Source organism: Adiantum capillus-veneris, chromosome 4 (genome assembly GCF_014529385.1).
Source record: "Adiantum capillus-veneris isolate H3 chromosome 4, ASM1452938v2, whole genome shotgun sequence".
Taxonomy (NCBI): Eukaryota; Viridiplantae; Streptophyta; class Polypodiopsida; order Polypodiales; family Pteridaceae; genus Adiantum; species Adiantum capillus-veneris.
The window spans coordinates 27,964,248-27,983,374 of record NC_140934.1 but is presented as its reverse complement, the minus strand read 5'-3'; the positions used below and the strand labels follow the sequence as shown (position 1 = coordinate 27,983,374).

Below are 19,127 nucleotides of genomic sequence, written 5' to 3'. Positions count from 1 at the left end.
CATGACATAACCCACTGTGTTGGCTCCATGTCTGTGTGGAAAGCATGTAAAACCCCCCGCAGCGGGAAATCTCTGTAGGGCGATTCAAGATGGCCAATCCATGTGCAGTCCCCATGTCTATCAAGTGTCGTCCATACTCAGTGTGTTCTCCATCCTGTGATAGTCTGGATAGGCCCGTCTTTGCAACGTCCAGCTCTCTCAGCATCTCCTCTGAAGTATCATAAAATACCGTCTGATGATGGGTAGTCCTAGCATTGAAATCCCCTAGAATGATGATGTCACCATCTCTAGAGAACTCCCATATGTCATCATCCAAAATAGAAAAGGGGGACTGTCCTCTGGGTGGTGCATAAACTGACGTACTTGGGGGAAGTAGCAAATAGCAATGAAAAGATATCTGCCTGTCTCTGCTCTCAATCTCACCCACATGTACCTAGCTTGCTCATTCCTGCGGGGTATATGTATCAATGGCTTCAACTCCTCCCTGAATAACACTGCCACTCCTCCTGAGCCCCGCCCTTTGTGCTCTGATCGTGTCTCTTGTCTACAGGCTGTCTCCCATCTATATCCACTAATGTGAGGCATAGATTGCCCAGGGGCCTGATGTGTCTCAAAGTAGAAGACGATGTCTCTTCCCGTAAAACTATCCTCAAAAGCACCCACATCAAGGCGCCTAAATCCATTACAATTCCAGGTGGCAACTTTGAGTGTGGTCCCATTGGTCTCGGACCGTCATGTGGAGCGCCGCCCTACAATCACCACCCGGTCATCTCTGTAGAAGGCCGTCTTTCCCTTCTCCCTTGCCGCTTGAATCTCTGGCATTACCTCTCTCATATGCGCAAGCTGTGTGAGAGTGAGGTCATCTCCAAGGAATATGCCCGTTTTCTTTAGTGTAGGGCGCTTCTTCAAGAAGTCCTTTGCCTCCATGGATGGGAAACGGATGATTAAAGCTCTCTCTTTTGAAGTCTTCCCATTGCCTTGTGTCTTCTTCCCTACCCTCCATGCCTTTGTATGAGTAGCCTCACTACCCATCATGCGGAGAAGTTCTTCGACTTCCCCTTCCACATCATCTCGGTCTTTTAGACCGGTTACTCTTATACGCAAGGCTCTAGTTGTCCTTCGCTACTCTTCTTCTAGAGTCATGTTGATGATTGTACGAGTGGGACGGATGTGGTTTCTTTCCCTTTCCCTTTCTTAGCGACTTCTATCCATTTCTCGGCCTCATCCGCCTTCTTCTACGTCTTCGTGATCACATCCATCCACGAAGACGTCTTTACCACCTTCTGTTTCTCCTCCTCGTTGATCATCCGTACCTGCTCCTTGATAACCTTGATTTCCTCTATCACCGAGGGCTGGAATTTCCCTTCCTCCAGTCCACTGCTTACTCTATCCGTAAGCTCTCGCTTGAGGGCTGTGACCTCTTCTCTAAGTGCTTGTGAATCCGCCTTAAGTGCTTGTAGCTCTGCGTGCAAGTCCTCTTTCTCCTTCTTCCATTGCGCGCCTTCTTTGAGAAACATTTGAAGAAGGTTGACCTTCTCTTTCCACCATCCCTCCGTCTCTGCTTTCCATTCTTTCATCTCCCTTTCCATTTGTGTTATCCGCTTGTTTGTAAGCACAAAGGTTGCCTTCGTATGGGGCTTACATACTGGTGAAACGATCATGGCCTCCACTGGCGAAGGGCTCATGGCCTCCATCAAAAACAAAACCAAAAACAAAACCACAGTCTGCACTTCTGCAAGAGAGGCCAACCCGCTATATCCACACTACGCATACATCCATGTCCCGCATAATATATACGTATGTTTCCTCATGTCAATCATACATTTTCCTTTTCTACTAATTTCATGCTGTTCTGTAATTCCCTGCTCATGAAAATTTTGAGAATTCTTGAAAAAGTATTTTTGTACTTGCAGGTCTGAAGAATGCAGGATTTTGAAAATTCAAAAATTCCAAAACTGTGAAATTTCTTCCTGGATTTCTGCAGGTCTGCCGAGTGTATGCACCTGCGGGCGGGGGGGGGGGGGGGGGGGGGGGGGGCTGGGCGCGCTGTCACAGCAGCAGGCGGGGGGGAGAGGATGCGCAGCGAGAGGGTGCAGCGAGGGGGGGGTGGGGGGGGGGGGGGGGGGGGGGGGGGGGGGGGAGGTGCAGCAAGCTTTACGTGAGGTTGCAGTAGGCTACGCGAGGGTTACACGCGAAAGAGAGGTCTGGAGTTGGCTATAGGAGATTCTTTGGTGTAGTTTTTGGCCTCCACTCGAAGTCAGGGTGGGGTGTTTCTGCGTCAGCTCTCTATTACTTTCTTCCCTCACTCCCCTGCTCCTAGCTTTTGTTGTATCACCCATCTTTTGTAACTTTGCATCACTGGTAATTTTTCCCTATGGTTTGTAATCATTGAATATCTCAGGGGTTTTTCCACTATCAGATCCGTTATGGTATGTCTACAAGCTGATGTAATGCCTTCGGGCTTGTAATGTTGGTTACATAATACAAAAGGGTACCAAGCCCCACTTTTGCCCCAGAGAGAGAGAGAGAGAGAGAGAGAGAGAGAGAGAGAGAGAGAGAGAGAGAGAGAGATGAAATGTTATATTAACGTCTTCAAAAGGCCAAAATGACCGATGAGATCAATCTGTTACAAAATGGTGAATCTAATACCATGCCTGGGTACAAAAGAACTAGATACTACTACTAGAATCCATCCTGATCTGCACTCTGGGGAGAGAGAGAGAGAGAGAGAGAGAGAGAGAGAGAGAGAGAGAGAGAGAGAGAGAGAGAGCTCTTCTCTTTTGTCTATGTAGGTGAAGAGAAACAAAACATTGAAATCAAGTTGAAAACTTGCGGTAGTCAATCTCACAATGGCCCAGTTATCTTGATTGTCAATACCTGTTCGAGCAGGGACTTCACAGAAAATGTTGTTGGAGTTTGCTTTGTTGGTCAGGATGTGACAAGACAGAAAGTGGTTATGGATAAATTCACGCGCATTCAGGGTGACTATAAAACCATAGTACAGAACCCAAACCCTTTGATACCTCCTATTTTTGGCGCTGATGAGTTTGGCTATTGCATTGAATGGAACCCAGCCATGGAGAAGCTATCAGGCTGGAAAAGGGATGAAGTTATAGGGCGAATGATGATAGGTGAAGTTTTTGGGGCTGAACTTACTTGCTGCAGACTTCGTGGTCAGGATGCCCTAACCAAGTTCATGATAGTGCTCAACACAGCAATGGCCGGGAATGACGCAGACAAGTTTCCTTTTGGATTTTTTGATCGAACTGACAGATATGTGGAGGCACTCTTGATTGCTCACAAAAGAACAGATGCCGATGGGGCAGTAAGAGGGGTATTTTGCTTTCTACACACGGCCAGTTCAGAGTTGCAGCAGGCTCTACAGGTTCAGAAGCAGTCTGCAAGTATTGCTTTGGAAAGGCTGAAAGAAGTAGCGTACATGAAGCAAGAGATTAGAAACCCGCTATATGGTATCATTTTTACCCGAAAGCTGATGGAGAGCATGAATCTCTCAGAGGAACAGAAGCAGGTCTTAGAGACAAGTGCTCTCTGTGAGAGGCAGTTGCAAAAGATTTTGGATGAGGACAATTTTGAGAAACTTGATCAAGGGTATGTGTATCCTTTGTGTAATGCTCAATTGCATTTTGATTTGTTGAACATAAAATGAGCTGTCTGAAGTTGAAGTTCAAGCATGGCATGGTTATGAAGTCAATCTTAAAGAAGGATTTGTTTGTTTTGAGAAGGTGCAAAGAGTTTTGGCTGTTCCTACTTGGGTCCAGCATTTTTGTTTGTTTTGAGAAGGTGCAGAGAGTTTTGACTGTTCCTACATTTGGCTGTTCCTACTTGGGTTCAGCATTTTTATATTCCTTGGCTTCCTTGTGGTCGTTCTTTCAAAGGACCTCTATAGGCTGGCAAAAAGCTGGTGTTTTTTTATGTTTCTTGAAGCTCAAGTGCAAAGCCATGATCTTCATAAATGAGTTATGGTAGAGAAATTGATCTCTTGGTTAGCAGAAACAGGACTGGCTGTTAATTGTTGCTTACTCAGGGTGATAGGAATTAGCAGCACACTTCTTGTTTTTAAATGTCTTCCTTCTCGTCCAGTTCTGCAAGGTTGTTTTTGGAAGTTTATCCATTCGCGATTGATGTAATGATAGATGACTAGATTACTCGTAAATAAAACGCAAATTTGCAGACACCCAGATTTGAGGGCATCGATCCTTCATCAATCTGGGATTCTGTAAGTCCATGGAAAAATTCTAGCACACAGGGATGTGTGCTTTTATACCCTATATGCTTCAGGCTCAAAGTTAGCATCCCCATTCACACTTCATTGAGTTTTCAAACTCCAGATCTATATCAGCTTCAACGGTCCTTTTTTAAAAGCGTAACTCCTTAACCTACCTAAACTGTTTTGGTGAAAAAATATTCATTACTCTCCTGGATACAAAGATAAAGGGCCAGGGGCTCCTATAATTGGAGATGGTTGTGTGGAGTGTCACGTGTGCATTGCACTTGAGCCATGTGGACAAGCTATGCTACAGGTTAGCTTCAGCCTTAGTCTAGTATAGTTTAGGGATCTAGCCTGGCACTGTGTGAGCCTCTAGAGGAGATGCATGTTCAGCCAGGTCAATAGTTGCATACCCTCACTTGTCATAAGTCATATAGGCATGTGAACAGTCAATCATAGATAATAAGTCATAAAAAGTCCCTTAAAAGTGGAGTTGTGGGGTTTATTATGCTGCTTGACCTACACTTTACAGCCTATGTAAGTGAGCATTGGCTCCCACTTGCAGATCAGAACACTGTACCCGTAGTATTCAGTACCATCAAGCGCCATCGTTTTCAGCTTACCATTGTTTTGCAGTTCCTTAGCGTCAGATTGTTATAGACGTGGACACCCCAAGCCAAAGATCTACATCTACACACGCGAAAAAACTGTAAACAAGTGAATAAGGAGAGAGAGAGAAGAGGAGAGTCAACAGGAAGCGGCAGAGTTCTGCTTCTAGATGCACTGGCCGGAAAGACTGGCACCCCCTTTGAATATTTTTTTATTTATTGCGGATCACAAAGTTACAACTCTCCGAGGGTCCAACTCTTCGAGACTCTGCGTCCAAATACTCTCCGAGAGTGGCCCGTGGAGTTCCTTATAAAGTGCTACAGGAAGTGCTAAAATCAGAGCCCCAAAGGCATCAAATCAAAAGCATTGGTCTCCAAAAACTGGTGCCCAAAAGCTGTCCTTGCCACGTCAGCACTCTTCCGCATTTTGCGGGCTGGGATGCCACGTCATCATGCTGCTGCAAATCGTCAGCAAGCCATGTCTTCAGCTTGGGTGGCGTGCCTTGAGTTATTAGGGTTTAGGCCGTTAGGTAGGGGTTATTTAAAAACCCTAATCGCCAACAATTCTTCCGGCTGCCACGTCACAAACTTGTGACATACCCCCCCTCTTGAAAGAATTGTAATCGCTCTCGATTATGCTTGCAAAACAGACAAAGGCTAAAAACTAGCTGAGTAGACACTGACTCTATGTACCCATGCACTAGACTGCACATATCAAGAAGATATCAGCCTCTGATCAATGACATTTTCGTTGAGGGTCCCAGATACAAACCATGATCATTGTAACATATTGAGCAATCACAATCCAGACTGTGCTGATCTTTTCTTGGATGTCTTGATCTACTAAATCTTGCTACGATATTCATATCTTTTCTCAGATTTCAAACAAACATGCTTGCGACCAGTACATTCATCACAGATCTAGGTGCATGAATGTTTGCACTTCGGTGTTCAGTATGACTAAGTGTTTGATTGGTGAATTGCATACTCTTAGCCATCTCATCCTTCCAGAACTCTTGATGCACTCACACAAGTATCTAGTCATCTCATTTAAATAGAAATCTCGATGCATTGGAATCACATTCATTTAGCCACCATATCCAGATCTCGCTGATCTGTAAGAGATGTCTAGATGCATGCAATTCATCAAATTATTCATCAGGCAAAATGCTGCAGATATCTCATCTTTCTTTAAGTTATTCTAACAATTGCACTCGCGTGGTCTTCTTTCTCTTCTTCTCATTGTGTGAACTATCAGAAGAGAACGAGGTCTCCTCCTCTGAATTGATATATTGCTTTCTGTGCTTTCCATACTTTTTCTTGGGTTTTCTTTTTTCTTGCTTTTCTTGGTCTTTCTTTGTTTCTTCCGCTTTTTCTCATCCTCGTTGGAACTAGAGGAAGAGGAAGTGTCGGAAGCGTTTGAAGACAAAGAAAACATCGGGGTCATCCTTGGAACAAACACGCTTTTTGGATCTGTTAGCCACCTCGAAAGTTGATTTTCGGCCCAAATAACTGGGTAATTCGCTGATTTGATTTTCTTCTGGTGCTTTGTGCTTTTTATCAAGTGAACAACCTTACATAGGCTAGTACCCAGTTCGACACGTACTATTGGGCACTGATGATGTTAGTGGGGATGTTGTGGTATTTAGTCAATACTATGCATGATGGAGCTGATCGTTATATTGTCTTGTGGGTGCCTAGCATAGGTCTATACCTTGCACTTTCTTTTAATGGTGAATCTGGGCTTATCTTGGATGCATCTAGGTATATTTTTTAGTTGTATAGTGGATATGCAGTCTTCACATTGTGAAGTTTTCGTCCGAGTTACAACCAGACGATGTTGTGCTAATTCTTTCTATCTTTTGTAATGTGTATGCCCTATCAACTTCCTCTTTTTAGTGCTAATTTTTCCGATCGAATACTTCTTTTAGTGCTAGGATTCATTATGGTTGAGTCTGCCCTTGATCTCTAGAGTCATGGCAGAAACTTAGTGCGCTGAACTTTGTGTTGATTTATGTTCGTGTGTGTGTGTTGGGAGCATGTGTTAGTACCTAGTTCTACGCCTGCTATTGGGCACTGACGACGTTAGTGGGGATGTCATGGTATTTAGTCTATACTGTGCATGTAAGCTGGTGGTTATATTGTCTTGTGGGTGACTACCATGGGTCTATACCTCGCACTTTCCTTAAGGTGAATCTGGGCTTATTTTGGATTCATCTAGGTATTTTTTTTGTAGACTTCACATTGTGAAGTTTGCGTTGAGTTACGACTAGTTGATATTGTGCGAATTCTTTCTATCTTTTGTGGTGCATATGCCCTATCAACTTCCTCATTTTTGTGCTAATGTTTCCAATTTAATGGTTCTTTAGTGCTAGGCTTCATTGTGGCTGAGTCTGCCCTCGATCTCTGGAGTAAGAAACTCAGTATGCTGAACTTTGTGTTGATGTATGCCCATGTGTGTGTTTTGTGTTTGGGAGCATATTTTAGTACCTAGTCTACACCCGCTATTGGGCACTGACGACGTTAGTGGGGATGTCGTGGTATTTAGTCAATACTATGCATGATGGAGCTGATGGTTATATTGTCTTGTGGGTGACTACCATGGGTCTATACCTTGCACTTTCCTTTAATCTGGGCTTATCTTGGATTCATCTAGGTATATCTGAAAGAGTGCATATGGTCTTTCGTCTATGTGGAGTAACATGCTAAAGTTGAAGATTCGGCCCTGTAATATTTCTTCTTCCATTAGCCGTCTGAAAGTGTGCATGTGGTTAAGGTGTTAAAAAGGCACAGAGAAATTTATGGCATAATCTAAAGCCTTTTCAGTCATGTTGCAAGGCCATAATAAAACATTAGAAAGTAGAGATTTTTGCCTCTCAAGGTTTCAAGTTTTCTCCTCTCAAGAGAAAGCACATCAATGCTCCCAAACAAACGTGACGTAAGTAGGCCAATTGTTATATATTTACATCTTCATTTCTGATTGCAAAGTCATTCTATCAGTGCTGTAGCTTTTGCATTGACTGCCGATTTTTAAAGCTATTTTGTGGAACCACTTCTTTTAAGCACTCAAAAAGCACTGCTTTGCGGTCCCTTTGAGCTAAGCCGGCAATGTTTTTCCAGAAGCATTGATCTGGAGACTCAGGAGTTCACAATGGGCACAGTAATGGATGCAGTGATTAGCCAAGCTATGATCAGATCTCGAGAGAAAGGCTTACAATTTGTTCGAGAAACACCTGTAGAGGTGAAAAACACCCGTCTGTTTGGGGATCAGCTACGGCTCCAGCAAGTACTTGCAGACTTCCTCACAACAGCTGTGAGGTTCACCTCATCATCTGATGGCTGGGTTGGCATTAGAGTAATACCCACCGTAAAGAATGTTGGAGACCCGCTTCACGTGGTCAGATTTGAATTCAGGTTTGCTTCTATTCGACACCACAATGTTTCGTGTTAATTATTATACTATCTCCATGGTTTGTGTGTTTTTTTTTGGCCTGCCGGTGGCAAAGGCCTTAGTGTTTGATTGACTTCTTTTAGCTTTGGAGATAAGGCAATGATGGTGATCTCTTAAATCATTGTTTTTCTTTTTATCACTGTTTGGTTCTCAACTGCTGACCCTTGAACTTCAGACCGAAGCTATTCATTAACCCCTCCACTCATTTCTTCAACAGCTCTCTCTCTCTCTCTCTCACACACGGATACATACCCACACACACACTACACACATACACGCATACACACAAGTACTCCCTCTCTTCCCCTTCTCCCCTCTTCTTCACAATATGAAGAGAGGGTAGTTACGAAGACAGCCATGTCTTCCCCCATCATCAAGACGCCGGCATCGACAATGAAGACAACGTTCATGCTCACGAACAAGAGGCTTGCACAATTGGAGAAGGACATGAAAGAATGGCGGATGGAGAGAGAGATATGGGAGGAGGAGAAAGCCACCCTCATCAAGCTATGGAACGAAGAGAAAGAGGACATGAGAGCGGAAATCCAAAATCTCAAAGAGGAGAAGGAGAGAAGGGAACGGGAGAACGGGAAGGAGAGGGAGAGATGGAGGAAAGAGCAAGAAGAGATGAAGGCACAAATCGATCTCCTTCATGCTTCCATCACATCCCTCACCCCCGAAGAAGGAGAGATTAAAGAGGAGGCTAAGGAAGCCCTCAAGGAGGAGATCACCAAAGCCCTCACCGCAAGCATTGAGGACAAATTAGAGGCCACCAAAGAAGGATGGGTCGAAGTGGTCAAAAAGAACATCAAGAAGGTTGCAAGAGAGGAAGCCCAAAAAGATGAGGTACTCATCGTACACACAACCATCGAGGAGGAGAAGATGCGACAAGCTCGCCGTCTCAATGTGCGAGTGACCGGCATCAAAGAAGAAGAAGGGTCTACACCCGAGAGCGATGGGAAAGCTTTATGCAAAAAAGTGGGATACAAGGAAGAAGAGATCCCTTTCTCCAAAGTTTGGAGAGCCGGCAAAGATCCAAAGAAGAGAGCTCTCATCCTCCAATTCGCCTCCGAGGAGTCTCGAACTTCTTTCCTCCGAAAGAGGGTCATCTTGAGAGGGCTAGAAGGCCCCCCGATTTATCTTGATGATGACCTCACAAAGATGCAACAAGATCACCGTCGCGCGTGCATGCCTAGAGTCCACCAAGCCCGCAAAGAAGGGAAGAAGGCAGTATATCGAGATGGTAGGGTTATCATTGATGGCAAGACCATCGCATAGGGACTCGCGGCCTGTGGGACACACGAGGAGATTCATGTCACGGTTTGGAATTGCAATGGAGACCTATGGACACACCCAGAGAGACTTGAGGAGGTGATGAGAGGTCGAGACATCATTCTACTTACAGAGACACACGAGAGCCCAGAGAGAGGGCTACCACGGATACATGGATTCCAGTGGGAGTCTCTACATCGGGGGTGTATGCGCCAGCACACCACTCGTGGCTCAGGAGGAGTGGCCATACTCTTTAGACAGGGGCTTCACAGTAGACTACAGATTGTTGCCCGGGATCCACAGGCCCGCTACATGTGGATTCGCCTCGAGCTCTCACGAGACAGGATCGTCTACATTGCCCTTTGCTACTTTGCTCCCACAGGCTCCAGATTCGCCCCTATTGAGCAGGAGTCACCGTACACATGCCTCACGGAGGAGATTATGGAGTACTCCACACTGGGTGAAGTCTTCCTTATGGGAGACTTCAATGCTCGTACGCGCAGTGAGCAGTGTGAGGCATATGACCACGAGGACCCAGAGGCACTACACACTCTAGATGAGGAGGCTACTATGAGAGATACAGCAGACAGAGCTCCAGTCACAGCCTACGGACGACATCTACTTCGACTTGGCTCCCAGCACCGTCTCGTTATTTATAACGGGATGGTCTAGTGGCCCACCTCAGGGGGCCTGACTTGTATGCCACATGGAGTTGCAGAGGGAGGGGGGAGTACAGTCGACTATATTCTGGGACCCAGGGAGGCTACACACCTTATCACATCCTTCACCATTCCACCCATACCCATCGGAGCCGACCACACATACCTCTCTTTCTCCATCACCGGAGATACCATCCCACACAGCTCCACAGCACACACTCCACACACCACCATCCATTTCACACATGAGCTAGCCTCTCTTTACTCGGCCGAGGTCGAGCATGGCCTATGCCTCCTCCACCCATCCACACCACTCTCAGTTCTCACATCACATATCTCTTCCGTTCTCCACACTTCAGCTATTAGCTCCTTTCCACACACCACTCACACAGGACGCACTCCCCCCCCCCGGGACTATGCCTCAGAACCGCTGGTATGATGATGAGTGCAGAGAGCTATACCGACGCCTCCGCGCACAGCGAGCCTTAGGAGAGATCACAGAGAGAGAGGCCAGACGGCATATGAAGACGCTGACACGCCAAAAGCGGCGAGCATTCGAAGAGGCACAGGAGCTTGAGCTATACCGCCTATTCATGAGCATGGATAGCGCGACAGCATGGCGCACCCTGCGCGAGCCACGTCTGACTACAGCTATTGAGGATCCACAGATATGGCATGATTATGCAGAGCGACTTTACGAGGTGATAGGACAGCCTCCTATCCCACAGCCACACGAGCCACGCCCCACGTGCTCCTCCTTCTTTACAGCACAGATGGTAGAGAGGGCCATACGCCGCATGCAGCACAGACGATCAGCTGACCATACTGGATTACAGAGTGAGCACATCATTTATGCGGCCTCCACTATAGCCCCGTTGATTGCACATGTCTTCAACCGGGCTATAGGGGAGGGCTTCCCAGAGGAGTGGACACAGCACACCATAGTGCCTATCCACAAATCTGGCGACACCCTGGATCCAGGGAACTACAGGACTATCGTGATTGGCCACACGATGGCCAAGCTATATGGAGCAGTACTTGAGGCACAGCTCAGCTGCTACGCAGAGATCGAGGGTTTACGAGCTCCAGGCCAGGCAGGTTTCAGACGAGCTTTCTCCACCACTGATCATATCTTCGTTCTGCGCTGCCTCATTGATGGGGCAAAGGCGCGGAAGAAGAGGCTTTACTGCTGCTTTGTGGATTTCCGCAAGGCCTTTGACACAGTCCCACGCGAGAGACTCTTCCAGCGCCTTCACAGCATTGGGGTACCAACAGAGATGATTTGGGCCATATATGCTCTCTACGAGAAGGTGACGGGTCGAGTTCGTTGCCCAGGCGGTTTTTCAGAGACCATTGCTAGCACCATTGGTGTTAAGCAAGGATGCCCACTCTCCCCGACACTCTTTGGGCTCTACATCGACGAGATCTCCGACTACATACTGCGAGCAGGGGGAGAGGGGAGCGACTTGGCAGGTACTCCGGTCCACATCATGTTATATGCTGATGATATTGTGTTGATTTCAGAGTCACCCGAGGGCTTGCAACGCCATCTTGAGGCCTTGGACGAATTCAGCACACACAAGGGGTTGACTGTGAACCTTGGCAAAACCAAGGTTATGATCTTTCACACATCCAGTGCAGTGAGGAGCGCTGCCACCTTCACAGCAGCAGGAGGAAAGGTTGATGTAGTCACCTCCTATGTCTACCTTGGCATCACATTCACCAGCCTACCAGGACCCTTCACTATGAGGCAGGCTGCTGCTGACAGGCTCACCCGAGGATATGCAGCTCTGGCCATGCTAGAGCGGAGATGCCACCAGGCACACTTTCAGGAACCCCGCACGAAGGGGTGGCTTTTCGACACCTTAGTCACCCCCGGCCTTGATGTACTCGGCGGCAGTATGGGCACCAGGATTGACAGCTGACCAGTGGACACAGCTTGAGAGGCCACAGGTATGTATGATCTCACGCTTGCTCCGCAGCAAGAAGACAGTGCCACATGACATTATTAGAGCCGAGCTCGCCACACCACCCATGGTGGTAGAGGCACTATTCCAGACAGTCTGCTTCATCCAGAGGATGAGAGAGCTACCTCCTGACAGACTTACTCGTAGAGCATTTGAGGCAGCTATACAGCTATCAGAGAGTGGGCATGAGAGAGCATGGTACTCACAGGTCAGAGCATGGTTTGAGGGACACGGTCTTGACATGGAGAGCCTACCACCATTCCAGTACGACCCCCACTCACCATATGTTCACCTCTCTCGCAGTGAGAGGAACTTGGTACTGAGACAGGATCTATGGCAGCTATACACTAGGAGAGTCTGGGAGTCACCTGGCTTGGGGACGAGGATGTCAGATTACAGAGACCAGTTTCTCACCATATTGTCCGGGGGGTTCATACAGAGACCACGCTACATGGACACATATATGCCACATAGCTCACGGGTGGCGATTGGTCAGCTGAGAGTGGCTTCACACAGGTTAGAGATTGAGATCGGGAGACATACTGGTGTTCCCAGGGAGGAGCGCGTCTGCAGAGCCTGCACAGAGGAGGTGGAGAGTGAGGAGCACTTTGTATGTAGATGCAGAGCATACACTGAGATCAAAGGCAGGTATGAGGCCCTATTCAGAGGACAGCCCACTCTCCGAGAGATCATGGACTCTCGAGATCAGAGACAGCTCGGACGGTTCTTACTAGAGATACAGAGCCATCGGGACACACTACTACAGCCACACACAGCTACACAGACAGAGGGGAGACAGTCGCAGCTCACAGACTTCTTTCAGAGGATTACCGCCCCTCCCCCACCAGACACTCAGAGGGGAGTGACACTCCCACAGGCGGAGGTGAGCCGAGCTAGACGACGACCACGAGTCACAGGCTACAGGGGCGCGAGCTCCCACCACCGACAGATCGAGGAGATCCGAGCCCGGGAGCGCCGTGCCACTGAGGAGCGAGTGGCCCGGATGAGGGCCGACCCGACAGCTTTCATCCGGGCAGCCTTGGCACCAGACCCGCCCATGTACCACATCTTACATCCCCCCATTAGTACAGGATGGAGCTAGATAGCTTGATGCATTCTCATGATTGTACTACCTTGAGCATATAGACATGCATATACCCCTAGAGATAGAGCTCCATCCCTCCTCAGATACCCCACTACCTACACTCAGTTCAGTTTTGTATCAGTTTTTGTTTCATTTGTCTTTCCGATAGACGGATGACATACACACCACGTACATTTGATTTGTCTCATAGGCCGATTTCGGCCTGACATAGACGTTAAAAATCTTTCTTTCTTTCTTTCTTTCTCTCTCTCTCTCTCTCTCTCTCTCTCTCTCTCTCTCTCTCTCTCTCTCCTGGGCATATAGATGTGCACCCGCACCCATAACCCCTAGAGATAGAGTGCGCCCCCCCCCCCCCCCCCCCCCCCTTTCAACTCCCTTTTCCTCTTCTTCTTAGATAGTTATGTAATTAAACATTTTCTTTGGTTCCTCTTGCTAAAACCAGGCTATTTTCAATGGCTTAACATTTCTTATGCTTGTCCTTTTGTGTTGCATAACCAGGATATCTCATCCAGGGTCTGGAATCCCTGAAGATTTGGTTCAGCAGATGTATGATCGTTCTCAGGAGATCACACAGGAAGGTATGGGGCTCAGTGTGTCGCAGAAGTTGGTGAAATTGATGAATGGAGATGTGAGTTATGTGCGGGAGGGGGGAGTTTGCTATTTCCTAGTACATTTAGAGCTGCCTCTTGTGGAAGGAGATGGATGAAGCAAAATTCTGTGTTGGAGAAGATATCTGTCTATCGCTCTTGCCACCTTTTGAGACGGCGGGCTTTATCTCTGCAAAGAAAAAAGGACCGACTCTTCTCTATGTGGTCAGGAATGAAGGCAATCTGAGGATTGAGATGGAATTGATGAAGTTTTCTTCCTTGGCCATATAGGATGGGTTCTTCGCCTAAGAGAAAAGGAGGGAGAATAGATTGGGAGGATTAGGAATTGGGATTTTTTGCTTTTTTTCTTGCATTCGTTTTTGTAATTTCTTTTTTTTTTTTTGGGGGGGGGGGGGGGGGGGGGGGTGTCAAAGGCAAGGTAGTGGCTGAGCTGTTACTAGAAAACATTTCAAGCCCACCTTCTACAGAATATTATAAACCAGCACACAAAGTTACTTGTGCAACTATCAACCCTTATCGATGTTGTGCAGTATGCAGCGGTTTTTATCCTTATGCAGCCTCCTGCAGCTCAAGCAATCGTTCCCACGAGCTTCAACTAATGCCAGGTAATCAACTGTAGATAAAGAGGATTGCTTGATTTGATGCCCTTAAAAAGATATGCACAGGCCACAAGGACGAGCCTCAAGTAGCAGCATGGGTTTCATGTGGGAGTCCTCTTAGCATCCGTGCTGTCTGCCTGAAAAGCTTTGCTTTGATATTGGTTGGAATGACCGAAAAATTCTATTGCTGTAAGAGGCTTTGTATAGTATTGAAGCAAACAGAAAAAATTAGCTAGAATGGAATAGGCGTGTAAAGCCAGAGTGTCGTAAGGTTGAGATATTGTCAAAAAGCAAGTGCAGAGTAGAATCAACAGGTTGAGTGTGGAGCCTTTCCTTTTTCTTTGAAAAAACCTGTGTATGATATTCTCAAGTGTTATTAACTGCATGGTATGTCCCACCCAATTCTTTGTTTAGTTCTTTGGGTGAATTGTATTAATCAATAGAACTGCTAGTGTTCAATATAGCCTTTCTTTTCTGCCTCTTTTTCTCGTGAGAATTGCTAATAGGCATGCTCTCGAGTGTAATTAACCTGCATGCTATGGCTGCCCATTTCTTTGTTTATCCATTACTTTAGGTGAATTGTGTTAGTCGTTACAATTGCTGATTTGTTTACGTGGATAACATCATGCATGGGTGTCCTTCCGATTATTTCGGCATCCTTATGGAAGGCTCATGGATATACACCATGGCCTCTGTTGTCCTCATTGGAGAAGGATCTTTGAAAGCTGTAGGAAATCTCCATGACATTTTGGGGAGCAAAAGAAGAAAGAGGAAGAGAGAGGGAGGAAAAAAAGGAAGAAAAAAGAATTGAAGCCAAGACGCCTCAAACATCTATGCGTTGACTCTTGAACTCAAGAGGGAACTAGGAAACTGAGAGAGAGAGAGAGAGAGAGAGAGAGAGAGAGAGAGAGAGAGAGAGATTGAATTATCGTCTGCGGAGGTCAAATATGACCCATGGGACCGAAATCAAAACATTACAAAGGGGTTCTTCTAGGCAGGAGGATCACGAGATACATCTTAGTCAAGGAATGAGGGTCCAAAGAGGTGTCAAAGGGAAAAGTTAAAATGAACAAAACTAAGAAGGGGAAGGTGAGGAGGGGGCTGGCTTGGTAGTTCGTAACTCCTGGATAATGGCTTTACCTCCTCGATAGACTGCCCATTTCCCTGCTGTGCGTGCTTCACGCATCTTCTGGAGTCTGCCTTTTTTTGTTTGAGTTGGGCGGGTGTGAGGTCTTCTGCAAACCAAATTTTAGTGTCCTTGAGAAGCCTTGATTGCTCAAGGAGTTCAAATCGATCCGCTTTGGTCTTGAAAGTGAGGATTGCGTGATTGGTGCGATGCTCATGTGTAAGAAAGGTGATTGTTGTTGGATCCCATTGTACCAAGGGGGTTACTCTTTGGATACGGGCAAAGCAATCGTGAAACTTATGATCTCCCTCCCCTTTCCAGTCACTTGGGAGCCCGCCGATGCGAACATTGAGGGAGATGTCCTCTTTGTCGTTGTCGCTCGCGTAGCGTAGATGCTACACAGTCTTCGACCTTGCGAGAGATTACCTCGTGCACTTGATTTTTGACCTCCTTTGAGAGTATGGTCTCCACTTCCGCCTTTGTTATGTTGAACTTGACTTCCAGCTCCTCCATCTCATCCTTCTTGCAGTTTTCCATTGCAGCAAGCCGTGTCTCGATGGCAGCAAGTCTTTGCTTGAGCTCCTCATTCTCTTTGCGAAGCTTTCAGACTTTAGTTTGGAGGCCGACGATGTTGTCCTGCTTTGGGGGTGTTGCTACAACTCCTGCGAATGTGAGCTTGCCGTGGGATGAAGCTTGGGTGGCCATCGTTGTTGTTTAGGAGACCGGAAGGTGGGTTGTCCGTATGCTCGGGGTGGGAAAGGCCGCTTAGGAGTTTTTAATTTGCCTCTGTCGAAGCTTGAAGGTGAAGAGATTTGAAAAGCAGGGTGGGGAGGGAGTCCGTGGGGGATGCAAGATAGTGCCCGTGAGGGTATGGGAGGGGGCCCGTGAGGGCGCCGCTAGAGCAGGGGGTGGTGCCACAGTGGCGGAAACGGGGCAGTGAGGGCGGCGCTGCTGGAGCAGTGATGCGGGGTTGTGGGAGCTGGATTCGGAGCAGGGCAGCTCTAGGTAGAGCCAGGGACCCCCCCACAGGGCAGCCCCTCGCCCAGGTGGACGTCGGCGAAGAAAGGAGGCTGCTGCTGCTAGAGAGAGAGAGAGAGAGAGAGAGAGAGAGAGAGAAGCCTACTGGATTTTTGGCTGTACAAAATGTCCATGTTTGTACTGTGGAATGTTTGTTCAGAATGGTGGTTTATCCACAAGTTCTGACAGTGATCAGATCATTAATTTAAAATGGAGGTGCAACAAATTGAAATGGTGGTACTATTTGTACCTCACAGTTCATTGCAAATTTTGGCTTGTTAGAGCTTGTCCTTAGGCCTTTTAACTAGCAATTTCAAAAGCTCGTGACCATGCAGGGAAGGAACGGTCAAGCTGTTGCAATGCAAATCTTGCGATTTGGGTTGGAAGGAAGGTGCTTGCATAAGGACTTGACTAACCATTTCTTTTATCTGTCTTGGGCTAAAAACAGCCTTTTACAATTAAGTAAGAATAATCTCTCTCTCTCTCTCTCTCTCTGTCTCTCTCTCTCTCTCTCTCTCTCGCTCTCGTGGTAGATTGGATTATCCTAGTTCCCTCTTGAATAATAGGTCTTAAGAGTGCAAAACTCATCGCATAGTCGAGCCCTAGGCCTCTCTCATTTTGTATAGTTAAGAATTCAATAGGCCTCTCTCTCTCTAGCAGCAGCCTCTACAGAGAGCATCTTCTCCAACTCACGAAGGACGGCTTTGTGACTAGACCTGCATACATGCACACACACTTATCTCATGGGATAAGATGCGCTATTGGGTAGATACGCACATCCTATTTTGAGGGGTGCCGGTAGGAGCTAGGATATGTCACCTATGTAACTTAGAGCCAGAGACATAATTGCACTACACATGTCACTGCCCGGCATACTATGAGATATGCGGCCGCTTCCACTGCTCGTTCAGAGAAGGATTCGGACCCTTTTCTAGAGTCATGAGATACAAGGATTAGAGGTGTCTCGGATTGTTCCTGCTAGAGCTGCGCAAACTTAGGGAGAGCTTGTTGAGGACATCAGAGGAAAGACGGTCTCAGAGACGAATCACAGATTTCTTTACACCAGCCAGAGAAGAGCCAACGGAGCAGTCATTACAGCAGATCTCAGAGCCTACTCATACTAGAGGTACACTGCTTGATCGAGCCACGGAGCTTGGCAGATCCAGACGTCCACGACCTCTGGGGGTCTCCCGCTACCGACAAAGGTTGCAACAAAAGATACAGATCACTCTAGCTCGACATGCAAGACGCCCAACCAAAGTACTAACCATGGAGGAGGTCGATGAGATCCAACAGCGACCGATGAGAGATTTTATATGAACCCACCCCAACCCCCCCCCCCCCCCCCCCCCCCTATTTCCTTTCTCCTTAGTGTTTTAGATTTAGTTCTTTGTAACTCTGTAATTTCCATACTCAGACATGGTATCAGATTCACCAATTGTAACTTTTTGGTTTCATAGGTCATTTTGGCGTTTTGAAGACGTTAATATAACATTTCATTTCATCTCTCTCTCTCTCTCTCTCTCTCTCTCTCTCTCTCTCTCTATCTCCAAAGAGGGAGTACAGGGATTTGTATTCGAGTTTCTACATTGAAAGTGTCTGTGACATAACACTTCCCAAGGAACATGAGAGATGGATGTCTTGTGCAGATGAGAGCAACAAGAGCGGATACAAATCATGTCATGTGACCAAGAGGTCTACTTTTTGTGGATCATACTAGAGCTAAATGAGGGGAGCTTCATATACATCGCTGTTTGCTACTTCGCCCCCATGCTCTGCAGAAGGGGAAGGAGGGACACCTTCTCACATCTATGTGTTGAACATGGGAGCATGGAGTATTCTAGCCTCAAAAGAGGTCTTCCTCGTGGGAGGCTTCAATGGATGCCAGTAGTGTGAGGTGACTTTGATGAGTCCACAATGATTTACCCCTTGATGGGTCAGAGTTGAGAGGATGTCAACAAACACAACACAGAGACACCCATAGCCTATGGACGACACTTACCCTGGTTGCATCACTCATTATCTATAATGCAATTGCTTCAATTGGGGCTAGATTTGAGAGGTTTCACATGTATCCCACCATCAGTCTTAGAGGGAGGTAGCACAATATACTACATTTTTGTGTCCAAGGGGGCAACCCATTTGATCACATCACTGACTATTTTGCACACTTATTGGTTTAGTCACCCACACTTATTTGTGTTGACCATAGATTGCACACTCCCACATCCACCCCACACACCACTATATACTTATACGATTTGGATGATGTCTACTATTAGCATGTCTACCATGGTTTTTACCATCTAGACCCCTCGACACCATTGAGTACTCACTACCTAGCTTTCTTTCATTTTGGACACATTATTCGTTAGTAGCTTCCCACACCCTACTCTCATGCAACACCACATGATATGGGACCATGCCCCATAATGAGTGTTGAGGCTACACAATTGACTTCATATAGAGCGCACTATGTGAGATCAT

At 46.8% G+C, this 19,127-nt stretch overlaps 1 protein-coding gene across 2 annotated transcripts in view; it reads left to right on the top strand.

Annotated features, from left to right (window-relative positions):
- The window catches only part of LOC147458917 (phytochrome 1-like), a 39,153-nt gene extending 24,193 nt beyond the window's left edge, over positions 1 to 14,960 (top strand). Inside the window, exons 2-5 of one of the 2 annotated variants that reach the window (XM_086510336.1) lie at positions 2,793 to 3,609; positions 7,957 to 8,250; positions 13,789 to 13,868; positions 14,429 to 14,960. In XM_086510336.1, coding sequence (XP_086366462.1) covers positions 2,793 to 3,609; positions 7,957 to 8,250; positions 13,789 to 13,868; positions 14,429 to 14,517 — 1,280 coding nt within the window. In that variant the 3' untranslated portion in view covers positions 14,518 to 14,960. Of the gene's footprint in view, positions 1 to 2,792; positions 3,610 to 7,956; positions 8,251 to 13,788; positions 14,293 to 14,428 lie in introns of those variants that run through there. The other variant, XM_086510335.1, reaches the window with a different exon arrangement.
- Positions 14,961 to 19,127: the final 4,167 nt, after the last annotated feature.